Raw genomic sequence first — 20,144 nt, 5'->3', positions numbered from 1 at the left:
ATCCCACGTGATCCTATGGTGAGGGTGAGTCCCTCCATAGGACCAACCACTTATTGGCTTCCCTGTCTGTCTGGTGGTTATCGTTATTATTTTATTCACAATCAACGTGTTTGGGTTTAGATCGCCGCGTTATTTATAAATGTGTCGTAACCCTCCACCACCCGACACGGCCAATCGGTAAAAAAGTGTCACGTTGACAAAAGACAAAATAGTTCACTGCTTTAGCCCCCACACCGGTGTGTGTTGAAGCGTGAAACCACAACAATTTACTATTTGAGTAGCGCTGTGACGTTTCGCTGGTAATTGCATCCAGCATCATCATCGCACAATTCGCCAGAATGCTGAGGGGCTCTGCTGTGTCTCCCGTTCTTATATAGAGCAGCAGCAGCAGCAGGGTGACGTCCTCATTAACTCATTACAGCGCGGAGAGAGGGATGATGATGATGATGATGGGCTTAGTCGGCAATCCAATCAGCGGTTGAACTCGTGACCTTTCAATTGCGGGCCGCAGACTGGCCCACCCCCCTCGGTCCTCGTTTCAAAATTGCCTCGAATGAAATGGAAGACTGTCAAATGACCTCCCACTCGCTCGCCGCTGCTGTGGTACACCTCGTGCCACACAGGGACAGCTGCCAGTGGGGGTGCCCCCTTGGCCAGACTGCCGACGGCAGCGACGGGATGCAATGAGTGGCGCTTGAAGCTACTCAGGAGTCGGTGAAGCAAGGGGGCCCTACGCACTCAAATCCTCCCTCGTCGTTACATTCTTGGGAGCGTCGCTACGAGCCGATTTGCCCGCGGGGTGTTTGGAGAGGGGGTCCTTTGGTTGCGAAGAATTAACGGCGGAGAAATCTTGAGTTCGAAATCGAGCGAGGCGAAACGTTTAACGACCGTAACATCTTCTTGGTTCTTTCGGTAAAGTCGTCACGTAGAAGGGAAGTAATAAAATAATAAAAATAAAACACAATAAAATAATTCTCACGACGTTTCGGCCACAACGCAAGCAGCCGTCTTCAGGTGAAGAATGAAACACTGCCAAGCTTGGAGCTTATATATGAGCTTGATATGCACATTCTTTTTTTGTTAAGGCGCTCTTCTTCCACCTCCAACCCAGCTTATATATAAGCTCCAAGCTTGGCAGTGTCTCATTCTTCACCTGAAGACGGCTGCTTGCGTTGTAGCCGAAACGTCGTGAGAATTATTTTATTATGTTTTATTTTATTATTTTATTACTTCCCTTCTACGTGACGACTTTACCGAAAGAACCAAGAAGATGAATCCCTGCTGCAGTCACGAAAGAAGCTTTAAATCGAAATTTGACCGTAACACGCCGAGACAAGATTACGAGCGATCACCGATGGGCACATCTGACGCGTTTAACGGTAGACGGCACGTGTGTGTGTGTGTGTCACGGTGTTTGCTTGTGTTGTTTATCGCGATGTGTCTATTTGTTTATATATTCAGGAATCAATTGTATGTCCCAAGTCATCTGCTTCCACCAGAGGAAAAATATCTTCTTCCCAAGCCACGCCTTCCACATCTGCGCCACGAGGAGATGGCACATTAGCACAGGAATACCACACAGCAGCACAAGCAGATGGCACAGCAGCACAAGCAGATGGCGTAACAGAAGGAGATGCTGTAGCAGGAGGAGATGATATAACAGAAGGCGATGATATAACAGAAGATGATGACATAACAGAAGATGATTATATAACAGAAGATGATTACATAACAGAAAATGATGACATAACAGAAGATGATGACATAACAGAAGATGATGATGTAGCAGGAGATGGTGTAGCACAAGAAGATGACATAGCAGAAGGAGATGATGTAGCACAGGAATACCACACAGCAGCACAAGCAGATGGTGTAGCAGCACAAGCAGATGATGTAGCACAAGAAGATGGTGTAGTACAAGAAGATGATGCAACACAAGAAGATGATGTAGCAGGAGGAGATGATGTAGCAGGAGATGGTGTAGCACAAGAAGATTGTGCAGCACAAGAAGATTGTGCAGCAGAAGAAGATGACATAACAGAAGGAGATGACATAACAGCAGGAGATGGCGCAGCACAAGAAGATGATGTAGCAGGAGATGGTGTAGCAGGAGATGGTGTAGCACAAGAAGATGACATAACAGAAGGAGATGATGTAGCAGGAGGAGATGATGTAGCAGGAGATGGTGTAGCAGGAGATGATGTAGCAGGAGATGGTGTAGCACAAGAAGATTGTGCAGCAGAAGAAGATTACATAACAGAAGGAGATGACATAACAGCAGGAGATGATGTAGCAGGAGATGGTGTAGCACAAGAAGATTGTGCAGCACAAGAAGATTGTGCAGCAGAAGAAGATGACATAACAGAAGGAGATGATGTAGCAGGAGATGATGTAGCAGGAGGAGATGACCTAACAGAAGAAGATGACATAACAGCAGGAGGAGATGACATAACAGAAGAAGATGACATAACAGCAGGAGATGGCGCAGCACAAGAAGATGACGTAGAAGCACAAGAAGAGTACATGGCAGCACATGACGATGACATGATGTCCCCAAGGTAACCCATTTCCCAACAATCAACAGCTCGCGATGTGATATTGATAACCGGGTGGTGGTGGTGGTGGTGGTGGATAGGCGCGTGGCCTGTAATCCATCACCGTGATGGCAACGCGGGTTGCTGGATGGACGCAGAAATGTTGCGCGTGGGTGTCGAATAGGTGCCATGGCGTAGTTCGAGACAGACCGGTGCCTCGCGAACTTTTCTCATTCCACACGGCAACACGTTCAAGCTCGCTCGGCCCTCAGCGGTGAGCACGTGGAAGCGACTTGAAGCTTTCGCGACTGCAAGGATTCATACTCTTGGTTCTTTCGGTAAAGTCACCGCGTAGGTAAAAAAATGAAATTGAAGTTAATAAAAAAATCACGACGTTTCGGAGGCAACGCAAGCTTCCGCCTCCGAAACGTCGTGATTTTTTTTATTAATTTTAATTTCATTTTTTTACCTACATGGTGACTTTACCGAAAGAACTAAGAGCACGTGGAAGCGACTTGCGCACGAGCGGCCGAGGGAGTTGAGAGGAACCCGGGGGGGTGGTGGGGACTGACGGCCGTGCACCGCACTTTGCCGTGACCAACGGAGAGTGCCGGTGGGAGTAGCGGGGGGCTGGGTTGGCCACTGAACGGCACGGAGGGTTCGTCTGGCCTTAGCTTGTGGAGGGCGAGGGTCTTTGCTTTCCTATAATACTGGTAGGAACCTCCTGGTTACAGCAGCCCACAGGGGATTGTTGTGTCCGTCCGTCCGTCCGCCGTGCATCCAAAATGGGAGGGGTGGGGCTGGGTGGAGAGGGTGGGTCTGGGTGGGGGGTAGGAGGAGTGGGGCTGGGTGGGGAGGGTGGGGAGGGGCTGGGAGGGGAGGGTGGGGAGGGGCTGGGTGGGGAGGGGCTGGGTGGGGAGGGTGTGGAGGGGCTGGGTGGGGAGGGTGGGGAGGGGCTGGGTGGGGAGGGTGGGGAGGGGCTGGGTGGGGAGGGGCTGGGAGGGGAGGGTGGGGAGGGGAGGGTAGTGAGGGGCTGGGTGGGGGGTGGGAGGGGTGGGGCTGGCTGGGGAGGGTGGGGCTGGGTGGGGAGGGGCTGGTCACCCCTACCCGTACCCGTACCCTACCCGTACCCGGCCGTACCCGTACCCTACCCGTACCCGGCCGGGTACGGGTAGGGTACGGGTATCGGGTACCCGATTGCGACCTCTGGGATGAAGCCATGTTGCAGGCGCGGGTGGGTTGATTCTAGGAACTTGAATTGTGAGAAGAGACAAGACGTTGGGAAATGAGTGACAAACGGTGACTCACCAGTGACTCACGGCCTACCCGTACTCGGCCGGGTACGGGTAGCCGGGTATCGGGTAGGGTACGGGTATCGGGTAGGGTACGGGTATCGGGTAGGGTACGGGTATCGGGTAGTGTACGGGTATCGGGTAGGGTACGGGTATCGGGTAGTATACGGGTATCGGGTAGGGTACGGGTATCGGGTAGGGTACGGGTATCGGGTAGGGTACGGGTATCGGGTAGTGTACGGGTATCGGGTAGGGTACGGGTATCGGGTAGGGTACGGGTATCGGGCACGGGTAGCCGGGTATCGGGTAGGGTATGGGTATCGGGTAGGGTACGGGTATCGAGTAGGGTACGGGTATCGGGTAGGGTACGGGTATCGGGTAGGGTACGGGTATCGGGTAGGGTACGGGTATCGGGCACGGGTAGCCGGGTATCGGGTAGGGTACGGGTATCGGGTAGGGTACGGGTATCGGGTAGGGTACGGGTATCGGGTAGGGTACGGGTATCGGGTAGGGTACGGGTATCGGGTAGGGTACGGGTATCGGGTACCCGGTTGCGACCTCTTCCACCGACCCTTGCTACCTCCAGTGCTGCATTGCAGGCGTGCGCGCAGCCACCAACACCACGCAGATAACGGGCGGATACGTCACGCTGTCACTCAACGTCGTGTACGGCACAGCAATTAATTTGCGCGTATTTCTTTGGCAGGAGCGACTATCCGGAAGAGGAGAACTGCTCGCCCCCGACATCATCTGACGATGAGGAAACCTCGCGAGAGGACGCCGTCGATGGCTTTCCGCCAGACTCGCCGTGCTTCTCGTACCCAGGCTCGCCCATGTCCGTCGCAACAAACCTGGCGCAGGTGACGTGAGCCAACGCGCCACGTGAGCGCCGCTCGCACAGCCGCAGATGAGTAACACGGACTCATCTTCTTGGTTCTTTCGGTAAAGTCACGTAGAAGTGAAATAATGAAATGATAAAAATAAAACATGATACAATACAATTCTCACGACGTTTCGGCCACAATGCAAGCAGCCGTCCTCAGGTGAAGAACAGGTCTGTCGGAAAGACAGCGTCTAAATGAACAGGTCTGTCTTTCCGAATGTCTTTCCGACAGACCTGTTCATTCAGACGCTGTCTTTCCGACAGACCTGTTCATTCAGACGCTGTCTTTCCGACAGGCCTGTTCATTCAGACGCTGTCTTTCCGACAGACCTGTTCATTCAGACGCTGTTTTTCCGACAGACCTGTTCATTCAGACGCTGTCTTTCCGACAGACCTGTTCATTCAGACGCTGTCTTTCCGACAGACCTGTTCATTCAGACGCTGTCTTTCCGACAGACCTGTTCATTCAGACGCTGTCTTTCCGACAGACCTGTTCATTCAGACGCTGTTTTTCCGACAGACCTGTTCATTCAGACGCTGTCTTTCCGACAGACCTGTTCATTCAGACGCTGTTTTTCCGACAGACCTGTTCGTTCAGACGCTGTCTTTCCGACAGACCTCTTTATTCAGACGCTGTCTTTCCGACAGACCTGTTCATTCAGACGCTGTCTTTCCGACAGGCCTGTTCATCATTCGAGACGCTGTTTTCCGACAGACCTGTTCATTCAGACACGGTCTTTCCGACAGACCTGTTCATTCAGACGCTGTCTTTCCGACAGACCTGTTCATTCAGACGCTGTCTTTCCGACAGACCTGTCATTCAGACGCTGTCTTTCCGACAGACCTGTTCATTCAGACGCTGTCTTTCCGACAGACCTGTGCGTTCAAACGGCTGTCTTTCCGACAGACCTGTTCGTTCAGACGCTGTCTTTCCGACAGACCTGTTCATTCAGACGCTGTCTTTCCGACGAACTGTTTATTCAGACGCTGTCTTTCCGCCAGACTGTGCATTCAGATGCTGTCTTTCCGACAGACCTGTTCATTCAGACGCTGTCTTTCGACAGACCTGTTCGTTTCAAAACGCTGTCTTTCCGACAGACCTGTTCATTCAACGCTGTCTTTCCGACAGACCTGTTCATTCAGACGCTGTCTTTCCGACAGACCTGTGCATTCAGATGCTGTCTTTCCGACAGACCTGTTCATTCAGACGCTGTCTTTCCAACAGACCTGTTCATTCAGACGCTGTCTTTCCGACAGACCTGTTCATTCAGACGCTGTCTTTCCGACAGACCTGTTCGTTCAGACGCTGTCTTTCCGACAGACCTGTTCATTCAGATGCTGTCTTTCCGATAGACCTGTTCATTCAGACGCTGTCTTTCCGACAGACCTATTCATTCAGACGCTGTCTTTCCGACAGACCTGTTCATTCAGATGCTGTCTTTCCGACAGACCTGTTCATTCAGACGCTGTCTTTCCGACCTGTTCATTCAGACGCTGTCTTTCCGACAGACCTGTTCATTCAGACGCTGTCTTTCCGACAGACCTGTTCATTCAGATGCTGTCTTTCCGACAGGCCTGTTCATTCAGACACTGTCTTTCCGACGGACCTGTTCATTCGACGCTGTCTTTCCGACAGACCTGTTCATTCAGACGCTCTCTTTCCGACAGACCTGTTCTTCAGACGCTGTTTTTCTGACACACCTGTTCATTCAGACGCTGTCTTTCTGACAGACCTGTTCATTCAGACGCTGTCTTTCCGACAGACCTGTTCATTCAGACGCTGTCTTTCCGACAGACCTGTTCATTCAGACGCTGTCTTTCCGACAGACCTGTTCACTGTTCATTCAGATGCTGTCTTTCCGACAGACCTGTTCATTCAGACGCTGTCTTTCCGACAGACCTGTTCATTCAGACGCTGTCTTTCCGACAGACCTGTTCATTCAGACGCTGTCTTTCCGACAGACCTGTTCATTCAGACGCTGTCTTTCCGACAGGCCTGTTCATTCAGACGCTGTCTTTCCGACAGACCTGTTCATTCAGACGCTGTCTTTCCAACATACCTGTTCATTCAGACGCTGTCTTTCCGACAGACCTGTTCATTCAGACGCTGTCTTTCCGACAGGCCTGTTCATTTAGACGCTGTCTTTCCGACAGACCTGTTCATTCAGACGCTGTCTTTCCGACAGACCTGTTCATTCAGACGCTGTCTTTCCGACAGACCTGTTCATTCAGACGCTGTCTTTCCGACAGACCTGTTCATTCAGACGCTGTCTTTCCGACAGACCTGTTCATTCAGACGCTGTCTTTCCGACAGACCTGTTCATTCAGACGCTGTCTTTCCGACAGACCTGTTCATTCAGACGCTGTCTTTCCGACAGACCTGTTCATTCAGACGCTGTCTTTCCGACAGACCTGTTCATTCAGACGCTGTCTTTCCGACAGACCTGTTCATTCAGACGCTGTCTTTCCGACAGACCTGTTCATTCAGACGCTGTCTTTCCGACAGACCTGTTCATTCAGACGCTGTCTTTCCGACAGACCTGTATTCAGACGCTGTCAGAACGGCTGTCTTTCCGACAGACCTGTTCATTCAGACGCTGTCTTTTCCGACAGACCTGTTCATTCAGACGCTGTCTTTCCGACAGACCTGTTCATTCAGACGCTGTCTTTCCGACAGACCTGTTCATTCAGACGCTGTCTTTCCGACAGACCTGTTCATTCAGACGCTGTCTTTCCGACAGACCTGTTCATTCAGATGCTGTCTTTCCGACAGACCTGTTCATTCAGACGCTGTCTTTCCGACAGACCTGTTCATTCAGACGCTGTCTTTCCGACAGACCTGTTCGTTCAGACGCTGTCTTTCCGACAGACCTGTTCATTCAGTCGCTGTCTTTCCGACAGACCTGTTCTTCACCTGAGGACGGCTGCTTGCGTTGTGGCCGAAACGTCGTGAGAATTGTATCTTATTATGTTTTATTTCTATTATTTTATTATTTCCCTTCTACGTGATGACTTTACCGAAAGAACCAAGAAGATGAATCCCTGCTGCAGTCACGAAAGAAGCTTTAAATCGGAACACGGACTAACTGGCGGCGTCGATCGCTGCATCGCGTGGTGCGCTGCGCGTGTGGAATGACGACGCGAGACTTTTGCGTTCCCAGGACGATGGATACGACTTGGAGGCCGAGCTGCAGCAGCAGGAAAATTTCGAGTTGACATTATTCGGCGCCCCCGTAAGTTGTTTTGTATTCAAGGCAAACGTGTTTTCGCCGCACGACAATACTGCTGAAAGTGATCGGATTATCAAGGCAATTTGAATGGCGTATGTCTCGGGGTTACTGACAAATTAGGCCGTGTTTTGCAAAAGAAAAGATTGGCTACGGTAGGCAAAATTCTAAAACTAGTGTCTCGTACTGAAGATGAATTAACGAAGTTATCAACAGAAGTTGTCACGTAAATAGAAAACAAAATTTTAAAATAAATTAAAATAAAATTATAAGATAAACGTCGTGGGTTTTTTTGCTTTTATTATTTTATATTTATTTGTATTTTATTTTATTATTTTTATTTCATCTTATTGTTTTCACTTTTAGATGTTTTTCTTTTCTATTTACGTGACTTTATCGAAAGAACCAAGAATAAGAAGGTGTATATCGGATCAATTGCATATGCGGTAAATGCTGTATTGGACAGACGGGACATCAGCGTAAGACTAAAAATCACAATGCAACGGCTCACCAAGATGTAGAGGGTTTTTTTTAGACACTCAGGATGCATTCATCAATTTGACTTTCAACAATCAAATATGTTAGTTAAAGGTGCAGCCCCTGCAAGTTCCTCGCTCATGCCGTTGGTGATTAACGTGCCTGTCAACCCCTTATCAGTGCCGGCTTTATTACAATTTTATGCAGACCTCACTGGTCACCCCGTGACGTTACAAATCTTTGTTATGGAAAGGTACGGTATGTGACTAAGCCTGGCCTACGTAACAATAGTGTGAAAAAAGAAACAGCTAAACATGGTAAAACAAGCAACTGGCTGTCTATCAATAACCTGTAATAGTTGTCTGTCAAATAAGATTGTCCAAATAAGTGTAGTTAAATCTTTTTTGCATGGTTAATCACATCTTTCCAATGATTACTCAGTTTGTAACCATCATCACGTAAGCGTAGAATAGCGAACACTGCGCGTCGCAGGTTCATACATATTATTGTCTAAATTGAAAGCTCATTTCTTTAGAACTGCTTTTTGTATTCTTAGGTGTTTTCGGTAAAGTCACCGTGTAGGTAAAACATCAAAATTAATGAAAATAAAATAAAATAAAAATCACGACGTTTCGGAGGCAACACAAGTGTCCGTCATCAGGTGGGACCGTCACAGCCGGATTTGCTGCATCGTGATTTTTATTTTATTTTATTTATTTTATTTTTATTAATTTTGATGTTTTACCTACACGGTGACTTTACCGAAAAAACCTAAGAATATGAATCCTTGCAGTCACGAAAGCTTCAAATCTAGAATTACTGCTTTTTGTGTTCAGTTTGTTCCCTGCCCCCCTCCCCCCGCACCTTCGATTGTCTACGTACGGTGCGCAAAAACTTCAAGGGGCATGAGGATGATAATCTTGAGACACAGCGGCGGTGAATGTAACACTCGGCTCCAACGTGTCTTTATAACAATGATACGTGGCAGCTAAAAATTGAAATGTCACGTGTCTCTTGCTTCACAGATTCCGTTGGATGCAGTCGCTGGAGAAACCGCCGCTGAGATGTTTAAAGCCGGTACGGCACTTACACAACCACCTACACTCGTGTGTGTGCGTGTGTGTTCTTGACTTTGGTGAATATTTCAGCAATTTTCGATTTAAAGCTTTCGTGACTGCAGGGATTCATCTTCTTGGTTCTTTCGGTAAAGTCACCACGTAGAAGGGAAATAATAAAATAATAAAAATAAAACATAATGAAATAATTCTCACGACCTTTCGGCCGAAACGCAAGCAGCCGTCCTCATGTGAAGAACAGGTCTGTCGGAAAGACAGCGTCTGAATGACTGAATGACGCTGTCTTTCCGACAGACCTGCTCTTCACCTGAGGACGGCTGCTTGCGTTGTGGCCGAAACGTCAAATTATTTTATTATGTTTTATTTGTATTATTTTATTATTTCCATTCTACGTGATGACTTTACCGAAAGAACCAAGAAGATTTCAGCAATTCGTTTCGGAAGTCAAATAGCTGCTCGTAAAAAAATTAAAAAAAGCCTCAACGATGGCTCGGCACTAAAGTAAATAATAATTAAGTCCCGGCAAGCAGCGATTGATTCCCTTGGGGCGATGTAAACGTTCACTTGGATTGACGTCTTCTTGGTTCGTTCGGTAAAGTCACGTAGAAGGGAAGTGATAAAATAATAAAAATATAACATAATAAAATAAAATAATTCTCACGATGTTTCGGCTACAACGCAAGCAGCCGTCTTCAGGTGAAGAATGAGACACTGCCAAGCTTGGAGCTTATATATAAGCTGGGTTGGAGGTGCAAGAAGAGCGCCTTAATAAAAGAATGTGCATATCAAGAGGAGTTTAGCATATTCATGGGAAATGCGTAGGAGGTGGGTGGGGGGGTTTCAAAGTCATATTATGCCCGTGCATTACGCAGGATCAGCAGCACCAAGGGAGGGGGCAGGGGGTAGCATTAACAAAGGGAGGGAATGTTAATTAGTATGTAGAAGCAATGAACCCAGCTTTTATATAAGCTCCAAGCTTGGCAGTGTCTCATTCTTCACCTGAGGACGGCTGCTTGCGTTGTAGCCGAAACGTCGTGAGAATAATTTTATTATGTTTTATTATTTTATTATTTTATTACTTCCCTGCTACGTGGCGACTTTACCGAAAGAACCAAGAAGATGACACGGTATTATTAAGCAATATCACAAGTATTTAAAAATCAGTTCCAAACTGATTTTTTAATTTTTTAATTATTATTTTTTTTAAACTCGAAATTGCCTGGGAGCCACATCCCGTCAGCGGAAGAGCCATGTGTATGGCTCGCGAGCCACAGCTTTCCGACCGCTGCTCTAGTGGGTGTCGTGTCCTTACAACCCCGTGAACGCGACTGCATTAAGCTCAATGGACACATTGACGACACCCCCCCCCCCCCCATCCTCAACTCTCTCCACCCGCAAACCCCTTCGTGCTACCGAACGCAGGAGCGCTGACCGAAGCCGCTGGGAACGGAGGCGACCCCGAGGAGGAGGGCCAAGGGGCCAGCTTCCCCTTCCCCTGGAGCGACTTTGGGGTTCAGGGCGACGCGGGTGGAGTTCCGGGCGGAGACCCCACATTTACAATGTTTTAGCGAGACGCCTTGCCACACACTTGTGTCGTTACGGTGGGCCCACCAGAGTCGCGTAGAATGTAAATAATAAAATAATAAAAATTAAACATTAAATAATTCTCACGACGTTTCGGCCACAACGCAAGCAGCCGTCCTCAGGTGGAGAACAGGTCTGTCGGTAAAGTCACGTAGAATGGAAATAATAAAATAATAAAACATAATTAAATAATTCTCACGACGTTTCAGCCACAACGCAAGCAGCCGTCCTCAGGTGAAGACCAGGTCGGTCGAGGAGACAGCGTCTGAATGAAACAGCACACGAGCTTGGAGCGTATATATATAAGCTGGGTTGGAAGGGGGGGAAAGGGCGCTTCGACAAAATAATTTGCATATCAAGAGTAATTTTGCATATTTATGGGAAATGCATTCAGACTCTGTCTCCCCGACAGACCTGGTCTCCACCTGAGGACGGCTGCTTGCGTTGTGGCCGAAACGTCGTGAGAATTATTTTAGTGCGTTTTATTTTTTATCAATTTATTACTTCCCTTCTACGTGACGACTTTACCGAAAGAACCAAGAAGATGAATCCCTGCAGTCACGAAAGAAGCTTTAAATCGAAACATAAAAATGTTTTATTAAATCCTTTATATTAAGTTCGCTTGCTTGCTTGCTTAGGACCGTGCAAATCTTTCGGTCGTTTTTTAACCCACTTCCCGTGATCCAATCGAGCTGACATTTTGCACACAGACTCGTTGTGCGTGACAATTAATGTTCGTGAAAAAATATCCAAAATTTTACACTGTTTAGGGAAAACAAATTAAATATTTAATTACCAATTGTTTAATACTGGCAGACAATCATCTGACCCATAGGTGGCAGCCATCTCAAGCCAGAGGACGAGAGGACTCTAGCCGCCACGCATATAAAGGATTTAGAGTGAAAAACTTTGTTTTTACGGGTTATACTTATTGCCCGTATTGAAACGGCTGTACGCCCTATGGACCTGGAAACTCAACTTCCCTGTACAAGAATACGGGGTGAACTGTGATTGGTTGACAGGGTCAGAGTAACAGTGGGACACCATCTTCTTGGTTCTTTCGGTAAAGTCACGTAGAAGGGAAATAATAAAATAATAAAACTTAAACATAATAAAATACAATTTTCACGACGTTTCGGCCACAACGCAAGCAGCCGTCCTCAGGTGAAGAACAGGTCTGAATGTTTCATTCATGTTTCATTCAGACGCTGTCTCCCCGACAGACCTGTTCTTCACCTGAGGACGGCTGCTTGCGTTGTGGCCGAAACGTCGTGAGAATTGTATTTTATGTTTTATTTTTATTATTTTATTACTTCCCTTCTACGTGACTTTACCGAAATAGCCTAAGAGTATCAACTAAATATGTGACGTTTCGGGCCACTGGCCCTTCACAGCGCACAGACAAGCCAGAGTGGTCGGGTGGGTCAACGGCGTCTCCAACTCGTATCCGTTCGACCCACCCGGCCTCTCCACGCGCCGTGAAAGAGCTCCTTTGTCCGAAATGTTGCGGATGAAAATCAGTTTTTTGTTGCAAGGTCACGGTGTTACTGAGGCGCTGTGTTGCGTTTCAGAGAACTATTACAGCTTACGAATCGTTACTTTAGCGCTTTAAAAACATTTGACTTCAAGTTCGCGTTTCTTTTCAAGTTCACGTTCTGAATGCGTTGTAAGGGTTTAAACTCGGAATAAAGACGGGCACCCACAATGATGTGAAGAGGATTGCTTATTGCGTCGAGGTTGAAGGCGGAGTCTTCAGGGAATCCTTGCACTTGAACACAAGGCACGGTTTGGCTTTGTGAGGTTTATATTCTTAGGTTTTTTCGGTAAAGTCACCGTGTAGGTAAAAACATTAAAAAGTAAAATAAAAATCACGACGTTTCGGAGGCAACACAAGCTTCCGTCTTCAGGTGGAACCGTCACAGCCACGACAGCCGTATCAAGTACATGAGAGATTGCAAGAGCTACCACTCCGTTTATATAATGGTTGGAGAAAGTGGTGGGGCATGGGCCGCATACTTTGTATTAATATGGTAAGTATGCGGCCCTTGCCCCACCACTTTCTCCAACCATTATATAAACGGAGTGGTAGCTCTTGCAATCTCTCATTCACTTGATACGGCTGTCGTGGCTGTGACGGTTCCACCTGAAGACGGAGACTTGTGTTGCCTCCGAAACGTCGTGATTTTTATTTTATTTTACTTTTTAATGTTTTTTACCTACACGGGGACTTTACCGAAAAAACCTAAGAATATGAATCATTGCAGCCACGAAAGCTTCAAATCTAGAATTTGTGAGGTTTGATTACGATGAATGCGATTAGGTAGATAGAAAATAATGTTTCGTATTATATAGCGTCGTTTGTGCAAATTGTATCCCGACCGCTGAGCAACTGCACACAGCCTGGAAGCCTGTGTGCAGGCGATGAGCTGGCACCAATAATTGCCCAAGTTCTGCGGTCCTCTAAATCTGTGCTTCTCAAACTGTTTCATTCCACCGCACACTTTCAAACTTGCTCGATCTTGACGTCTCACCAAACCAAAAACATCACCGTGGGTCCGGGTGGGTGGGTGGTGGGTGGGTGGTGGGTGGGTGGTGGGTGGTGGGTCCGTGTGGGTGGGTGGTGGGTGGTGGGTGGGTGGTGGGTGGTAGGTGGGTGGGTGGTGGGTCTGGGTGGGTGGGTGGTGGGTGGTTGGGTGGGTGGTGGGTGGGTGGTGGGTGGGTGGTGGGTGGTTGGGTGGGTGGTGGGTGGGTAGGTGGTGGGTGGGTGGTGGGTGGGTGGTGGGTGAGTGGGTGGGTGGTGGGTCCGGGTGGGTGGTGGGTGGGTGGGTGGTGGGTGGGTGGTGGGTGGGTGGTGGGTGAGTGGGTGGGTGGTGGGTGGCAGTTGTGGAGAGAGTGGAGAGTTTCCCATACCTGGGCAGTGTGCTTATGACCGGCTCCAGTCTATCAGCAGAGGTCTCACTCCGAATCAGTCGAGCGGCAATATCTTTTCATCGGTTGCGTAACGCTGTGTGGAAGCTACCTGGTCTGTCGCTCCGCACGAAGCTTCAGGTCTTCTCGGCCACGGTCATTCCCTCCCTTCTCTACGCTTGCGAAACGTGGACCCCCCTAATGGAGCATCATCGCCGGTTGGAAACATTGAGGCTGGCCTGCCTACGATCCATCTTGGGTTTAACCAGGCTGGATTGTGTGAGGAGCTCACAAATCCTTGAAAGATCTGGGCAAAGTCCCATCAGTGAGCTCCTCCGGCAGGCAAGGCTGCGTTGGCTGGGTCATGTAGCCCGCATGCCCAGCCACCGCATGCCTAAACAGCTTTTGTTCGGCCGGATCGAGGGGGCTAAACGGGCGCGGCACGGGCTAGAGAAGAGATGGAGTGATGTGGTACAGGAGGACGTGGAGCTGAGTGGACTTGCCGATGACTGGTACCAGCGGTGTCAAGACCGGCCTCAGTGGAGGAGGCTCGTGAAGGACGCTACTGGGCAGTTGGAGGCAGTCGCCCTCCAACAACAACGGAGGGCGGAGGAGCGACGCTCACAACAACGAGCGGAGCGCCGGGTGGCTAAAGCACAGCAAGTTGGTACAGTAGGGGGACTGCAGGTATTGCGGTCTATGCAAACATGACTCCTTGCAAAAAGGTGTCAGTTTTGTTGCCAGATAGAAGGGTAAAGAACCAATTATCGCAACTTCACTTCTTTAATATTAATGAAAAATAAAGTGACTCTTACAATACATCTTGTTTCTATACTCACTATTATTACAATCCACTCAGTTTCTTTTATTAAAGATTCCACTAGGTGGCGACAAATAATATTGTTGACTGAAACGTGCTTACGTATGATGAGGGCTCGGACTCATCTACCTGCACCATGCTGACTTGGTACTTGGGAAGATGCTGAACGGCGTCTTTCATCTGGTTCCCAAATGGAGGGTGTCTGTTCACTATCTGCACAATGCAGGAATACACCACCAGCAAAAACATCATTTGAGTTTTGTTGAAATGTTGTTTACATAATTGGTTTTTCACCCTTCTATCTGGCAAGAAAACGGACACCTTTTTTTTAACAAGGAGTAAAAAAAAGGTGTCAGTTTTGTTGCCAGATAGAAGGGTGAAAAACCAATTATCATATTTTTACTGGCAAATGAGGTTCCAATGATGTTGTTTACAAACGAGAAATGCACTCGTCATTGGCTGGTGTTACTATTATTAAGGAAGGCTGACGATTATAATGTATTATAATTATAATAAAAGCGTCTCCCCCTTTTTTCTGGCAACAAAACTGAAATCTTTTTACGAGCAATCACGTGGTGCATTCACCACAATACTTGTGCTCAACATGCAAACAAAAACACACACTCTGATAATATTCTTAGGTTTTTTCGGTAAAGTCACGTAGGTAAAACATCAAAATTAATTAAAATAAAATAAAGATCACGACGTTTCGGAGGCAACACAAGTCTCCGTCATCAGGTGGGACCGTCACAGCCAGATCAGCTGCATCAAGTGAGGCAATTATTCAAGATGTAATCCCTTTTAAGGGATTGAATCATTGCCTCACTTGATGCAGCTAATCTGGGTGTGACGGTCCCACCTGATGACAGAGACTTGTGTTGCCTCCGAAACGTCGTGATTTTTATTTTATTTTATTTTTATTAATTTTGATTTTTTTACCTACACAGTGACTTTACCGAAAAAACCTAAGAATATGAATCCTTGCAGTCACGAAAGCTTCAAATCTAGAATTAAACACTCTGATAATATGATGCATTGCCCTTGGAACTGATTGGTCCACCCCAGAGACGGCTTTCTTTTGAGCCTCGTCTCAATTGGTGCCAGACCAGAGGAGGTCTAATGATGTAGATGCTCACCCCGAGCTCTCGTTACTTTGATAGCGCAGCATCGTCTTTGAGCTGTACGCCTCTTGCACTGTTGACACATTTCGATTTAAAGCTTTCGTGACTGCAGGCATTCATCTTCAGATTCATCTGCAGCTCCTTACTATTCAAATGCCTTACCTTTTTCTTCTTGGTTCTTTCGGTAAAGTCACGTAGAAGGGAAGTAATAAAATTATAAAAATAAAACATAATGAAATAATTCTCACGACGTTTCGGCTACAACGCAAGCAGCCGTCTCATTCTTCACCTGAAGACGGCTGCTTGCGTTGTAGCCGAAACGTCTTGAGAATAATTTTATTATGTTTTATTTTTATTATTTTATTACTTCCCTTCTACGTGACGACTTTACCGAAACTACAATTCCACGTGATGTGCTCGCGTTCAACTATGTTAACCTCAATCGTCAGAACTCACCACGAGAATCGTCAAGTCGACGTCCCACGGAGTGAACGGCGCTCCACACGAGTCCGTCCTGTCACGAGAGAACGTTCCCCGCTCGGATTCAAAGACCCCACGGTGGCAAGAGAGACGCTGTCACCGGCAGCCGTCTTGGATTGGTGTCAAGTTGCGTTGACGAGACACAAGCCGTGTGAGCAGTGCGGCTCTTGACTCGGGTGCAACCGCAACAATTGTCCAAACATCCCATCGGCTTCATCTTCTTGGTTCTTTCGGTAAAGTCACGTAGAAGCGAAATAATAAAATGATAAAAATAAAACATAATACAATTTTATTATGTTTTATTTTTATTATAGAACATAATAAAATTTTATTATGTTTTATTTTTATTGGTATAAAATAATAAAAATAAAACATAATAAAATATAAAATAATAAAAATAAAACATAATAAAATTTTATTATGTTTTATTTTTATTGGTATAAAATAACAAAAATAAAACAATAAAATATAAAATAATAAAAATAAAACATAATAAAATTTTATTATGTTTTATTTTTATTATAAAACAATAACATTTTATTATGTTTTATTTTTATTGGTATAAAATAATAAAAATAAAACATAATAAAATTTTATTGTGTTTTATTTTTATTATTTTATTATTTCCCTTCTACGTGACTTTACCGAAAGAACCAAGAAGATGAATCCTTGCAGTCACGAAAGCTTTAAATCAAAAAAATAATAAAATATAATTCTCACGACGTTTCGGCCACAACGCAAGCAGCCGTCCTCAGGTGGAGAACAGGTCTGTCGAGAAGACAGCGTCTGAAGGATACACCACCAGGCTTGGAGCGTCTATCTAAGCTGGGTTGGACAAAATAATTTGCATATCAAGAGGAATTTAGCATATTTATGGGAAATGCAGATATGCGATTAGTACTACTTTCACAAGTAGTACTAATCGCATATCTGCATTTCCCATATGCAAATGATTTTGTCAAGGCGCTCTTCCCCCTTCCATCCCAGCTTAGATAGTCGCTCCAAGCCTGGAGTGTGTCATTCAGACGCTGTCTTCTCGACAGACCTGTTCTTCACCTGAGGACGGCTGCTTGCGTTGTGGCCGAAACGTCGTGAGAATTATTTTATTTTGTTTTATTTTTTATTATTTTATTATTTCCCTTCTACGTGAAGACTTTACCGAAAGAACCAAGAAGATGAATCCCTGCAGTCACGAAAGCTTTAAATCGAAAAATTACTCTTTGGCTCTTTCACCCACGTGACTTTACCGAAAGAACCAAAGGGTATGGATCCTTGCCGTCACGGAAACTTCAAATTTGGAATTAACTGAGAGACCTCGTCAGCGATGTTCAAGTTCAAGTATTAGGTATATAGCCCTGTGAGCCATTCGGCTCTTGAATCGGGTGCAACCACAACAACAAAAAAACTAAAACATGAACAAGAAAACATCTTAAAGTGAATATGTGACTGAGTGCAAACAGAAAATCCAAGAAAAGACAGCAAAATATTGCAGAAAAAGCACCGTTACACCAACGCTGTGTGCAAACATCCCAGTGGGATGCAAGTCAAACAACAACAACAACCACAAGACAACTTAGATTAAGGCCATCAGTCTAACTCTGTACTACAACAAACAACAACAACAACAACAACCACAAGACAACTTAGATTAAGGCCATCAGTCTAACTCTGTACTAAAACAACACAAACAACAACAACCACAAGACAACTTAGATTAAGGCCATCAGTCTAACTCTGTACTACAACAACACAAACAACAACAACCACAAGACAACTTAGATTAAGGCCATCAGTCTAACTCTGTACTACAACAACACAAACAACAACAACAACAAGACAACTTAGATTAAGGCCATCAGTCTAACTCTGTACTACAACAACACAAACAACAACAACCACAAGACAACTTAGATTAAGGCCATCAGTCTAACTCTGTACTACAACAACACAAACAACAACAACCACAAGACAACTTAGATTAAGGCCATCAGTCTAACTCTGTACTACAACAACAACAACAACAACCACAAGACAACTTAGATTAAGGCCATCAGTCTAACTCTGTACTACAACAACACAAACAACAACAACAACCACAAGACAACTTAGATTAAGGCCATCAGTCTAACTCTGTACTACAACAAACAACAACAACAACAACAACCACAAGACAACTTAGATTAAGGCCATCAGTCTAACTCTGTACTACAACAACACAAACAACAACAACAACAATAACCACAAGACAACTTAGATTAAGGCCATCAGTCTAACTCTGTACTTCAACAAACAACAACAACCACAAGACAACTTAGATTAAGGCCATCAGTCTAACTCTGTACTACAACAACACAAACAACAACAACCACAAGACAACTTAGATTAAGGCCATCAGTCTAACTCTGTACTACAACAAACAACAACAACAACAACAACCACAAGACAACTTAGATTAAGGCCATCAGTCTAACTCTGTACTACAACAAACAACAACAACCACAAGACAACTTAGATTAAGGCCATCAGTCTAACTCTGTACTTCAACAAACAACAACAACCACAAGACAACTTAGATTAAGGCCATCAGTCCAACTCTGTACTACAACAACACAACCATGGCTAAACCAATACACTTTTCGAAATCAGCAAAATAAAGCTATGCAAGTCAAACAACAACAACAACCACAAGACAACTTAGATTAAGGCCATCAGTCCAACTCTGTACTACAACAACACAAAAATGGCTAAACCAATACACTTTTCGAAATCACCTAAATAAAGCCATGAAAGTCAAACAACAACAACAACCACAAGACAACTTAGATTAAGGCCATCAGTCCAACTCTGTACTACAACAACACAAACAACAACAACAACCACAAGACAACTTAGATTAAGGCCATCAGTCTAACTCTGTACTACAACAAACAACAACAACAACAACAACCACAAGACAACTTAGATTAAGGCCATCAGTCTAACTCTGTACTACAACAAACAACAACAACAACAACAACCACAAGACAACTTAGATTAAGGCCATCAGTCTAACTCTGTACTACAACAACACAAACAACAACAACAACAACCACAAGACAACTTAGATTAAGGCCATCAGTCTAACTCTGTACTACAACAACACAAACAACAACAACAACCACAAGGCAACTTAGATTAAGGCCATCAGTCTAACTCTGTACTACAACAACACAAACAACAACAACCACAAGACAACTTAGATTAAGGCCATCAGTCTAACTCTGTACTACAACAACACAAACAACAACAACAACCACAAGACAACTTAGATTAAGGCCATCAGTCCAACTCTGTACTACAACAACACAAAAATGGCTAAACCAATACACTTTTCGAAATCACCAAAATAAAGTCATGAAAGTCAAACAACAACAACAACAACCACAAGACAACTTAGATTAAGGCCATCAGTCCAACTCTGTACTACAACAACACAAACATGGCTAAACCAATACACTTTTCGAAATCACCAAAATAAAGCCATGAAAGTCAAACAACAACAACAACCACAAGACAACTTAGATTAAGGCCATCAGTCTAACTCTGTACTACAACAAACAACAACAACCACAAGACAACTTAGATTAAGGCCATCAGTCCAACTCTGTACTACAACAACACAAAAATGGCTAAACCAATACACTTTTCGAAATCACCAAAATCAAGTCATGAAAGTCAAACAACAACAACAACAACCACAAGAC

At 45.6% G+C, this 20,144-nt stretch overlaps 1 protein-coding gene across 2 annotated transcripts in view; it reads left to right on the top strand.

The window, feature by feature from the left end:
* The window catches only part of LOC133362812 (dentin sialophosphoprotein-like), a 56,363-nt gene extending 43,856 nt beyond the window's left edge, over window positions 1-12,507 (top strand). For both annotated transcript variants that reach the window (XM_061581758.1, XM_061581757.1), the window contains exons 15-19: window positions 1,462-2,558; window positions 4,533-4,686; window positions 7,871-7,942; window positions 9,439-9,490; window positions 10,912-12,507. In XM_061581758.1, coding sequence (XP_061437742.1) covers window positions 1,462-2,558; window positions 4,533-4,686; window positions 7,871-7,942; window positions 9,439-9,490; window positions 10,912-11,057 — 1,521 coding nt within the window. In that variant the 3' untranslated portion in view covers window positions 11,058-12,507. The remainder of the gene's footprint in view (window positions 1-1,461; window positions 2,559-4,532; window positions 4,687-7,870; window positions 7,943-9,438; window positions 9,491-10,911) is intronic.
* The last annotated feature ends 7,637 nt before the right edge of the window (window positions 12,508-20,144 follow it).

Source organism: Lethenteron reissneri, unplaced genomic scaffold, assembly GCF_015708825.2.
Source record: "Lethenteron reissneri isolate LAM-NWPU_2019-01 unplaced genomic scaffold, ASM1570882v1 scaffold_1630, whole genome shotgun sequence".
Classification (NCBI taxonomy): Eukaryota; Metazoa; Chordata; class Hyperoartia; order Petromyzontiformes; family Petromyzontidae; genus Lethenteron; species Lethenteron reissneri.
This window is presented reverse-complemented; position numbering and strand designations above follow the sequence as displayed.